This window comes from Pezoporus occidentalis, unplaced genomic scaffold (assembly GCF_034315485.1).
Source record: "Pezoporus occidentalis ecotype Australia unplaced genomic scaffold, CSIRO_AGI_Poc_V1 ctg107, whole genome shotgun sequence".
NCBI lineage: Eukaryota > Metazoa > Chordata > Aves > Psittaciformes > Psittacidae > Pezoporus > Pezoporus occidentalis.
Window position 1 is genome coordinate 2,068,808 of NW_026912854.1, and position 12,123 is coordinate 2,080,930.

At 45.7% G+C, this 12,123-nt stretch overlaps 1 protein-coding gene across 5 annotated transcripts in view; it reads left to right on the forward strand.

The window, feature by feature from the left end:
- ELMO1 (engulfment and cell motility 1) overlaps positions 1 to 12,123 on the forward strand; it is a 222,442-nt gene that overhangs the window by 198,845 nt on the left and 11,474 nt on the right. For all 5 annotated transcript variants that reach the window (XM_062622332.1, XM_062622333.1, XM_062622336.1 and 2 more), the window contains 2 exons: positions 2,337 to 2,449; positions 10,014 to 10,121. In XM_062622332.1, coding sequence (XP_062478316.1) covers positions 2,337 to 2,449; positions 10,014 to 10,121 — 221 coding nt within the window. The remainder of the gene's footprint in view (positions 1 to 2,336; positions 2,450 to 10,013; positions 10,122 to 12,123) is intronic.

A 12,123-nucleotide genomic window follows, 5' to 3' on the forward strand; every position in this document is an offset into this window, starting at 1 on the left:
TTCCTGCGTGCTGTGGTTTGATTGTTCTGCCCCATTTCTGTCACCTTGAAGTGGTGGAACAGAGACCGTAACAGCGAGGAGCAGTAAGTGGCAGGATCACCTTGCAAGGATGTGTCCGGAGTCATGGTATCCGAAAAACAGCTGTAAAACATTGAAGTCAGAGTAACCACGCGATGGCATGAGCTGCTGAAGATAGCAAAGGCAGTAGGTGCAAGTGACCATGGTAAGGGATGGGTGGACTGACACGGTGTCACTGAAGCCCAAAGTCACTGCAGACTGTTTCTCCCTGGTGTAATAAGTTGTCTCCACAACTTCTGTGTGTCCAGGTTTGGGGACAGTAAAACAGAAGAGAGTACTGCCTCTGGGTTTCACAGTCTTGAGAACAAATACATGCATGTGTAGAGGGACTCCAGCCCATCAGCAAAGAGGGGGAAGCTGTCTCTTCTTTCTTACCTCACTTCCTCTTATGGAAAGTCTGCCTTAGACTGTGAAATGCTTGAGGGAGCAGTACCTGATTATTTTTGGGTTGGTTAAAAAGCCTTCTCTTCCTCTGGTTCGTAAAGAGCATATGGGGCTTCAGAGTACAGACGAGGGAATACTATGAGCAGTCAGGTGTTAAAGTGCTGGGTGACCCATTCATTTTTGTCTTGCCAGTAGCGTCTTAAAACTATGATGTTATGATATCCTTAACACCTATTTAATGATAACCAACCATTTCTGAATTAAACTGCCTAAGTAGCCAACTGATGTTTATACCAGTCTTGAGTGTTTGAAATCAGTCCAGCTGGAGATTTAGATACAGCCTGCACTGCTGAGTAATCCACACTGTGTTTTGACACTATTATCCTCAGCTCCTGCTCCCAGCTTTTACCTGAGGAATGAGGAAGCTCATCAGCTCAGTAAAGGCAAGACATTAATTCAAGCACAGATTTCTTTTAATCATAGTACTTAGCCATTCAGCATTTTCATGTCTTAGTTCCCAATGAGAGAGCGGCAGGGCTTGAAAATTATCCTAAAGGACTAATAATACCTTTCAAAAGGTGGTGGTTTCTATAGTGACAGTGCTTCCTTAGATTTTGACCAGCTAGATTTTTACAGCATGTAAATACGCAGCAGGTTATGCATCAAAAACACCAACCATTGTGTTACTACATGGGGAAGAAATGGCATTTTGGTTGAAAGGCTTTATCTGTGTAGCAGAGGAGTTTCAGTGGTTTCAGTGGGGGTCTGGCAGGTCAAAGGTATAGGATCCAAATGAATGCGGAAATCAGCAGAGACTGGGCTCTCTGAGTTGTCCAGAAGAGAGACGGTTTTGTTGTCTCTATGGGATACCATAGCTTTGCTTCCTTTCGATGCTGGAATATACTGCCAGACGGAAGGATTTTTGGTATTACCTAATCTGCACAGCAATGCAAAATGATGGTTCTGACACACTTCATGCTTTATAAATCCTCTACACATTCAGTTATTTTTTAATCTTACTAGTTGTCAAGTTGGTGTTTAAACCTGTCTTTTATGTATTCTTAATGAATCTAAGTGAGGACATCACTGATGAATTCAGGCATCTGTGAATCCATGTGATGCTGTAGGAAATCAGACTTTAAATGTTACGTGCATATGTTTTATGCCTAGTTCTCGACACGTTGAACTCTTACCAAAGTAGGATGTAGAAGATGGCTTTTCTGAGGGGTCTATAATATTATTGCTAAATGCCGTGGGTTTCTGCAGTCCTGCACAAGGGTAAAGTTTGATCCATGAAGGAATCCCTGGCCATGGGTTAGTCTTCCACAAAATCCTGATAACAGTTAAGCAATTGCATGGCATGGATTGAATAACAGGCATATAGCACTGGTCATTATTTTAGCTCCCTGGCCTTGCTCAGTGTTTTTTATTGTTGTTTCAAGATGTGGTTTAGGCTTCTGGTGCTACTAAAGTACGCCAGCAGAGGATTGTGCAACAAAAGGTGACAGACCCTCAAATAAGCTTCGCAGTGCTCCTATGAGGAAAGACTATTATTTGCTGCAGAAAAACCTTGTTGGTGCGTTATAGCAAGTGCTATTTTTAGATGAGTAAAGTAAGAAACAAATAAGTGACTTGCCTGAGTCATACACTGATGTCGTAGCAGTGAGATGTCTATAACGGAGCCTGACTCCCATTCTCTGTTATAAGAAAAGGTGGGGTTTTTAATAGAACAGACTAGATTCTGCCCCGGGCCTGCCTGTGACTGTTGTTCCCTTCAGACTCCTTGCAGAAACATCTTGTGAGGCTCTGTCTCAGAGGGAGGGAGGGTGGGTTTTGATTGACTTTGACAAGGGTCTGCTTTCTCTTTCCCCAAGGGAACTAAAAGAGAAGATTCAGCCTGAGATCTTGGAACTGATCAAGCAGCAACGTCTCAATCGACTTGTGGAGGGCACCTGCTTTAGGAAACTCAACAGTCGGCGTCGGCAAGGTACGGTTCAGACTGTGCAGTCTGCCTTCTTGTTGTCACTTTTGTCCAGGTATTGAGATCAGGAGCACTATTTTTACTGGCAGCATCCTTGGTTGTAGTGCTGTCTCGACTGCTTTTACCAGGAAGCATCTGAAAGCATCTCACTTACAGCTGTTGTAAGAGTTCTTGTGTTTCCCTGGGCCTTGTTTTGGCTTCATCGTACGGATCATCTGGAACAAGTCCAGTATTTGACAAAGCTCTCAAGCAGCAGCCTTGCACTCTGAACCCTCTACAGAAATAGCACATGAAACTTGGTGTAGCCAGAAGCTGGATCTCTCAGACTTGGGCCACCTTTATGTATACAGTGAGCTCATTCTGCACCTCTCCCTCTAGTGCTACTTGTCCTTGGTGTTTGTCTTATGTTGCCATATACACTAAATGCATCATGGTGTTTAAAAATGCTTTTTAGAAGCACGTAGGTGAGTAATTTGTGTACCTTCAGATGAATACTTGGTTGACACGGAAAGATTATTTTCCCAATCATATGAGACATTGCTCAGTGCTAGATTTAGAGCTCATTTTGTACACTCCAACTCCCTGCAGTTCTTTTCCCCTCAGGGAGGCATGCTGCTTTCTCTGGACAAAATAACAGGTACATAGTGTAACCTCAGCAGATGAATTAAAATTTCTATCCCCAAGATTCCCTTTAAAAACCTCAATTTATGAGGATTCGGATTGCCATTTGATTTCCACTGTAAATACAACACAAATTACAACGTTACCAAAGCTAAGAGCAAGAACTGACAAAGATCAGTAGTTGAGACCTTCAGATCACTTGTGGAAAACTGCTTTCTTCCCCTTCCTTAGAAACAAGGGGGCAGTTTTCCTTCGTGTCAGGGGGTTATTTTGGAACATTTTAGAGCCTTTATGAAAGGGTTGAGTTGAAGGCAAATGTGCAGCTTTATATCCTCTTTGTCAAGCCTACAAACACCTATGAAGCCTGCTGCACACAGTTGAGGGAAACAGCATTAGTATTGCACTGTGACTTTCTATACAGACTTCATAGAGAGGCGTGAGGCATGATTTCCCTTCAGCAGCATATTCACAGAGTGAAAGGAGCTGAAGTAACGCAGTTTGGTTTGGGTGTCGGTGGTGAGGGTTGTTCACTCGATTCCCTCAAAGCCTGAATCCAAATAACTGGAATTGTAGAGCAGGAGCAGGGCTCGTGGCAAGCATATTCTCCTTTTGGCAGATGTCCAAGAGGAGGACAGACTGGTTGTTTTATCTTAAACTGGTGCTGGCTCCTGATTTATAGGATCAAAAGCCTTCGGGGGTATAAACTGGTTCAACTTAGAATCATAGAATAGTTAGGGTTGGAGGTGACACTTCTGTGAGTGAGGTTGAAGTTAAAAAAAGCATTAAACAAATATGTTTATAGTCTTCTGTTGAGATAGAGCATAATCCACAGTTGAAAGGTTGCTTGGAGCAAATTGTATAGGCCACCAAATTAATTGCTTTGATGTCATGTTTATACAGGGACAAAAACAAGTCACGATTCTTTGGGAAGAAATAAAACAGCCTCAAAGAATTTGATCTTCTCTGAAGTATATTGGGTTTTGTCAGATAAAAGCCCATTTGAAAGGCAGGTTTCCACATGCCCTCAAGAGCTGTGTGTGCTTTATGTTAGACTCCCTGCAATAGAAATGTGAATTATCCGTCTGGGAGGGAAGGAGAAGGCATAGCCATTACAGAAGGTGGTGAGTCAGGAGGCCACCAGGGCTCAGTAAGATCCAACACTGTGTGATCTAATGAAGCAGCAAAGTATTGTTTGTAGACACAAGCATGTTTGGTGCATGAGCCCTTCAGCTGGGATCCTTCGTTAGGTGTGTACAGTGCCTGGCACACTCAAACAGCAAGTAGTGGTAGCTGGCACAAAGCAGAAGCAGCTCTCTTGAAATCAGCCTTAACCCTTCAGGGTTTCCTGTGACACAGGCAGAGCAAACTGTGAGACCAGGGCCATCATGGTGTCAGAAACCAGGAGGTGAAGTAAAGTGAATGCAGGGCCAGAGGTTTAGCTTGTCATAGGGTCCCACATTCCTGAGTGTGTCTTCTGTTAGCCTCGTCCCACCTCCCCATCTCCTCTCCCCCAACCCACCTCCTGTCCTTACTGAGGGCTCAGAAACCCTGCCCACTGCTCCAGCGGAGCTCACTTGCCATGCAGCATTGCAAGCCCCTCAAGGGGCTGTGGTCCATGCAGGTTGATGAAGAGCTGCACAGAAATGGGGAGTGTGGTGAGGCGTCACCATTTGTCTGTTATGTGGCAACCCGTTTGGAAGACACTGCTTCCTTTACCTCTCCTGGGATTCCTGTTTTCCCCTGAGGCAATCCTGGAATAAAGGTCACAAATCAAAATAAGAACCAGCTGAACGTGGCTGAAAGCATTAAATGACCCATTTGAAAAATAATTAACGGGCATTATCCCATAATAAAGACTCCAGAGCAAACTTCTGCTAAGGCTGTTGTTTGAACATGTGGTAGGACATGCATGGTTAGTCACAGCAAGCTGGAAAACTTGCCTTACAAAGGAAGGAGCAGGGAGTTTACAGCCTTTTGGGAAGAGGTGAAACACTGTGATATAGCCTTGGCTTTGGAAAGCCTTCGGGCCAACAGGTAACTCACTGGGGGGATGCTGGAGGTTAAACAGAGGTACCCGTAGTCAGATCTCTGCCTTTAGTGTTTCAGCACGGGATTATCCTATCAGCAGGACCTCTCTGTAGCTGAAAATCAGAAATACTATTGTTGTCCCAGCAGGATCCTTAGCACTTTCAAAGAGAATACACGGCCTTTCCCTTGCAAGGGTTCATAGGAGAACTGCAGCACTAACTCCTGTTTGTACTGGGTATTCTTAATCTGTTGGAAATGAAGGCAAAACCTGGCCTGCCCTTCTGGTCATTGTTCCAGAACAAATCACGAACCTCTGCGAATCCCCACTTTGTTCCTTGACTGTGGACATCAGCTGGCACATAGGCCTCTTCAGCTTTCTCCTTCCTTAGCTGATTCCTAAAAGGAAGGGGAGAAGGCTGAAGTGAAAGTCTGCAAAGCACTCTCCAAGCCCAGAAGTTATTTCCAGTGGAGCTAAGTAGCAGATAAAGGCATTTTATTGAGGATAATATATACCTCTAATGCTGTCATCCTACTACGTTTGTAGTTGTGTTGCTGGGTGCACTCTTGGAAGTAAATAGCCCTCTTTGCTTTATAAAGATTATTGAGAAATTGTGTGTTACTGAAGTGGTTTTGCAGCCAAAGATGAGGTTTCTTGAGCAGCAATTTTTGCAAGGGAAGGACAGCCTGGTGATGCACGCCATTAAATCAAAACCACCAGGCACAAGTAAGCTGGAAAGAGAAAGCTTAAATTAAAACCCAAACTTAAGTGAGGACAGGTTTTCCATCTCTTGCTGGGATGAGTAACTCACAGCTCTGAACAAGTAGACACACTTTGTCCTTTTTTTGTGCCAAGCCTCTTTGCTGCTGCTCCATCCCACCCTCCATAGTCCCATATAATGTTCTGTAAGTGACCTGCTGAAAGGGCTAACCAAATATGCCTCCGCAGGTCATTCACCAGTCATTTCCAGGGCTTGCTGGCTTTCATCTGAGCAGTTGAGACCAGTTAGAGTGAAAATATGTCAGTACAGTGGTACTAGAGAAAGGCAACACAACAAAAGAAGGATGAGTTCCATGTACATCTATCTAAAATCTAGACAAATACCCATGTTTTCACTGGTGTATTTAAAAGTGTGTGCCTGTTGCTGTATCCATGAGGAAGGTTTTCTTTGAACAAAAAACTTCAGCTATCTTGGGATAAAATGTGTGCTTTTGGCTGTGCATATCTCAGCTATTTTCTCCCCAGATTCTAAGTACAGAGCAGCTTTCTACTAATCGCAGCACTTCCTTACCTGGGGCAGCATTGTTAAAGGCATATGAGTCATTGGCCATTAATGCACTTGGAAAGACATTGTGTGAATGGCCAAGCACTCTGCAGCCCATCAGCAAAATGATCTGTCCTCTGTTCTTTAGGCACAGCTTTGAATATTCCTCTTCTAGCCAAATTGTGGCTAATTTTGTTATTTGGGATATTTTTCCCCAACCTCATCTCTAATCTTTACCAATGTTCTGTGATATATGTAACCCACTGGTGCTCTTATCTGAAATTATCTGAAAATCAGAACATTTTCTTTGAAACATTTTCAGGTGGAAAACCAGCAGGATTAATTCTGTTTCCCAAAGAAGAATCTGTAGCCCTTTAATTTGACCGCATCAGTGAGGTAAAAGACATGAGGACTCACCAGTAAAAGATGTAGTGTCCAAAAATAACCTAGGATAAAATAAGAGGTTTAGTTCAATAGGAGGAACTTGGGCTTTGGGGCAGATTGGTGAGACTGGACTTAAATGAGCTCCACAGAGAGTTGCCCTGCTCCAGCTGTGCACATAAACACGGATCTGCCAGCTGTGGAGCACAAGATCTATGGGGAAGTGCCTGTCCCAGTGCCTCTTGTGGCACTTCAACCCTGCGTACTGGGGCTTAAGAGCTCTGGAGGGTTTGGGTGGTAGTTTTGGTTTATGAACACCGTATGTGTACCTACGTGGTAGAAAAGAGCTTTTCCTTCTGCTTTGCTGATCACTTCAGAGCTGCGAGTCAGTGTGGGCCCCTTCCCATGTGCTGTTCTGTAATTAAGATTTCTTCACTCTTTTTGCCAGTGGAAGCAGTTCCATGCAGTTTTGATTTGACTGCAGCATTATGTTATACGCTACCTTCCCGACGAAATCGCATTCAGCGCTTGCACTACGCTACAATAACATGCATCCTGCCTGAAACTGTTCCCCTCCAAGGCACTGAGGTGTCACACAAGTGGGATAGCATCTGATCAACTGTTTGTAACACCGTGTGCATCCGTAAAACCCACCCCAGCTGGCGAGGCTGAGGTGGCTGAGGGAGGAAGGGCTGCGTCCCACCACTGATGCTGAGGGAGGAAGGGCTGCATCCCACCACTGATGCTGAGGGAGGAAGGGCTGCTTCCCACCACTGATGCTGAGGGAGGAAGGGCTGCTTCCCACCACTGATGCTGAGGGAGGAAGGGCTGCTTCCCACCACTGATGCTGAGGGAGGAAGGGCTGCTTCCCACCACTGATGCTGAGGGAGGAAGGGCTGCTTCCCACCACTGATGCTGAGGGAGGAAGGGCTGCTTCCCACCACTGATGCTGAGGGAGGAAGGGCTGCTTCCCACCACTGATGCTGAGGGAGCCTCGTTAGTTCCGTTTGTAGATCTCATTTAAGGTTCTCCCCCTTGACAGCAGGGCTGTGGCACAATGGCAGTCAGTCGTGAGCCCACAGGAGAGTTGTGCTGGGCATGCTTGAAGCTACAGGCTATGGCTTTTAGTTTTTAATTAACCTGGGGTTATGGGGAATTGCTGCAGAAGGCTCCACGAGCCTTCCGAGATTGGGTTTCTTCCCATAAAACCACCCGTTTGCAGAAATGAAGTAAGACATTTTCACTGTGGGGTTTTCCCCTCTTTCGTTATTGGAACAGGGTCTTGAAACAGGACTAAGGTTAAAGAGCCAAACTTCTTCAGCCTAGAGGTGTCAGACACATCCTTGTGTGACACACTGACTGTCCGATGAGTTGTGGTGTGTGTGCTCCTCAGATGAGAGCCTACTGAATGAGGGCTCCTGCCTGCTCTAGTTTCAGATCCCTACAGAAGCTTTGCAGGCAGTGTTTTCCTCTTGAAAGCCCCCACTGCCCAACATCGTGTGTACTGCTGACAGTCCACAGCAGCTTTTGTTGTATGCATCACAAAATCATAATCTCAGGCACCCCACCATAAATCATTCAGTACTGTGCGTGCCTCTGAAGGAAACAACCAGCATCTGTCCCGTTGCCATTTTGAGCCTTTGCCAGCAGTTTGTCAGGTCTTGAAACCTTTCTGTAGAAGGCGCTGCGTGCTCAGAAAGTGGTTTTAAGCGTGGGGGGGTTTTCTGCCAAACGTTTTTATCCACCATGACAAAGACATATAAAAGGGCATATGGAAGCCCACTTCGCCATTCAAAGCTGAACTGGCTTTCATGTTTTGTTGCATTGCATTTTAAATGGCTGGCCGAGGGACTGGAGAGTGTCCTTTAGAAAGAAGTTGGGTCCATTAAGGCAGTATTTTACTAACAGAGCCAAGAAGTCCTTCTGTTGCTAGCACCACGATCTCACATGTGCTGGCTTCGGTGGTTCTGCTTCTCCAAGGTTGTATCCAAGCTGTTCCATTCACTCCCATCAACTGCAGCACCACAGGGCTGTGTCAGTCACAGACTCATAGAATCAACTGGGTTGGAAAAGACCATCAAGACTGAGTCCAACCCTTCCCCAGCACTGCCAAGTCCACCACTAACCCATGGCACCGAGGGCCTCATCTACACAGGTTTCAACGCTTCCAGGGATGATGATCCCACCAGTGCCCTGGGCAGCCTGTTCCAATGCCTAAGTATGCTATCACTTCCCTAAATTGTCCCTTAGGCTGCTGCTTGGCAGCATCAGTGCTGAGCACAACAAAAGAAGAGCAGAGCCAGAGAAGCCCTCTCCCCCCTCCTGGCATTTGAACATCTAGCCTTGCTGTGAGCTTTTGGAGATTTATAGCTTGGATGTACCAAGATTGTCTTGTTGACAGCTGAACATTATGGGATCTATTTATCAAACAGAAAGTGTTCTGACACGCAAGGGTCACCTCCTTCTTGCCATTTCAGAAGGTGAATTGGCAGGCACCACCCCTGCGCGCGAGGCAGTGTGGTGGTCTGGCTCTGCAGAGGGGATGTGCTTCACGGGTGCAGGTTTTAATGACTGTTGTTAAGGGGAATTATGTCCTGCAAAGCAGGAGTTGGCAGGAGATGTAAATACGCATCTCCTGTGAGGGACTAAGATGCAAACTGGAGTGTGACTGCATGGTCACGCGTGTATTTGTGACCATGCAAAGCACCAGGTTATCTGCAAGACGAGCGAGTTAAGGTCTGCTTTTTGAATCTTTGCATGGTTGTTGTGTCCAATCCCTCCATAAATATGGGGGTGTTCTCCCATGTCTATTAAAAGACATGAGTCATAATTTTCATAAAATATGGGATATCTCAAATGTATCGGGTTTCTGGTGTCCCACACAAGGCATCTGGCAAGGCTTAATTCTCACATAGTGGGGACTGAATATGAAGGGGTTTGGGGTACATTGAATTTACCCCCTCAAAGCAGTGGTTACTTAGCCAGTCTTCTGTCAACAAGGGTATATAATACCAGGTAAAACCGAGTCCACTGTTTCTTGCTAGTATTCATTCTTGGAGCTGATGACTGAGTCACTACAAAACACAGTAGATTAATGCCAGCTTCAGTTAGTCAAGTAAAATTAGTGAGCAAAGTCCCTGTCCTACTTCCCTGCACCCCACATGTTCCTTGAAAGTGCGGTCCTTCCCTGTAGTGCTCACCTGTGTTGGCTTTCTCCCGTGCTGTTGCTAATGCTGATGAGGACATGTCCGTGACCTTCCATGCGTTTGTTTTGACAGACAAGTTCTGGTATTGTCGCCTTTCACCTAATCACAAGGTGTTGCACTATGGAGACTTGGAAGAAAGTCCCCAGGGAGAAGTCCCCCACGATTCCTTGCAAGATAAATGTAAGTCACGTGCTCCTTTTGCTTCTTTTGTGCTAGCTCCTCTTTACAACTTGTATATTCCTGTTAACAGGGGACATTAGCAACAGCTCTGTGTGCAGAGATGGAGAGCAGGGGACATTTCCTCCTGCATTCAAACACTTCTCTCCTGGTTTTGGCAGGGGTGTGTGAGGACTGAGCTCAGCTTTGCAATGAGTTCATAATTCCATTCAGCCTGGAAATGTCATGCCTTTCCTAGGGAGGAACACAGTTTATTTCCATTGCTCATCTAACTGCAGGTGTCAAATTCAAATACGTGGGCATATTCAGAGGCAATTCTGTCTGCAGAGACAGATGTTTCTTCTGCGGCAAAGAGTCCCAGTGACTGGAGGAGAAATCCTTGGCAGGCAGAGGTCTTTTTTGATATCATGGGGAGTGGACCTAAAGATGGCACTTTGCTGTGAACAGTGTTGAGAGGACCTCACCATTACTGTGCACCCAGCTGGGTGCAGACGTGCCGCTGTGACAACTCCTACCAGGGGACTTAGCAGGATATTTTAATGGATAGAACTAATTTTGGAGCCCTTCAGAACAGTCATACTCTCATGGTAATTTCATCCATCAGAGTAAGTTACGGAGATTTAACCTGCGATCCTGGGAAAGCTCTTTATGGTGATGGAAATAATGATTAGTGTAGTTCTGTCACCAGAAAGTGACTTCAAGGAACCAAGCCTTGCCTAAGGAAGCATTGCTTTTTGTTCTTTTTTTGAAACTCCATAAGTAATAAATGCCATTCTTGGCATTGCCAAATTAGATCTGCTTGTGCAAGTATTTCAGCTGGTAGATCTGCTTCTGCCTTGGAATGGCAGAAAGGCTGATTTTCCAGGAGTTGGAAAGTTTTCCAGCCTGAAATGAGGAAAGGAGAAAATCAGTGATTTAAACTTCCCTGTATGCTGATAAAATGTTTCTGCTCCCCCAGCCTGTCCCCAGGCAGCATCTTCTAACATTTCTATGGGGAAAGAGGAAGAAGAGCCTGTCTGATGCTGGAGCCCTGGCAGTTGGCAGTCACGTTCCCTTGTTCCCATTGCCTTACAGATTGACTCAAGGATGTTTCACGTGCTTACTGCAGGCTTGGCAGGATGTAGGACAGGGGCTGGCTTTGCTGCATTGGCACTGGAAGAGGCTGTTTCCCTGGAGGAGGCTTAGAGAAATAGCCCTTGAATGTTACGGGAGCATCAGAAGGACGGAAGAGTGAAGGTCACGCTTGAGCTGCAGGCGCAGTTCTGAGACCAGCAGTTCCCAGATTTATTTGCAGTGAGCATGCTCAAGCCCCTGCCCCTGGCTTCAAGCTTCATCTTGCATTTGCATTTTCCATAGGCTCTTGAGCTTACTCAGGAATGTCAGGATCCCATGGGGACAGAGGGATTCCTACTTTAGAAACCACCGAGCCAGACCCATATGTTCCCTGCGCATGCAGCAGGCAGAGCAGATATTGATGCAGTTTGAGAATGATGTGGTTATTTCGTCAGTAGCTCAGGTTTTCGGGCTATGAAGGATACCAGATTTACCACAGTGCCAGCCACATTAGAGTTTAATTAAGCAGAATTGATACTATTGCAGGATACAAGGTGATCAAGTAGCACTATTGTTTGAAATGTGTCAGGCCAAGCTGGCTTGGGAGTTTTACAGAACATTTTCCAGAGACGTGCTGGTGTTCTTTGGATGGATTTATATTGAATTTTGAACTGTTAAGGTCTGAATATGATGACCACATTGTCAGCGTTTGGGAGCAGGTCAGCAGAGGAAAGAGAATAGGTGGGTAAGAAAATGGAGGACCCAGAGAGGCAGCACAGGGCATTCTGTGTGATCCTTACCAAGCTTGAATAACCGGTGTCTGCCTCCAGAAATGCGTGTGGGGGTTTTAACCTCTTCACTTCTGTGAAGGTCAGCCCTCTCTTCAGGCTGTCAGTTAACAAGCTGGGCAGACTCCAGCTGGGACTGAAAGCAGTCGCTCTCCTTCCCAGGG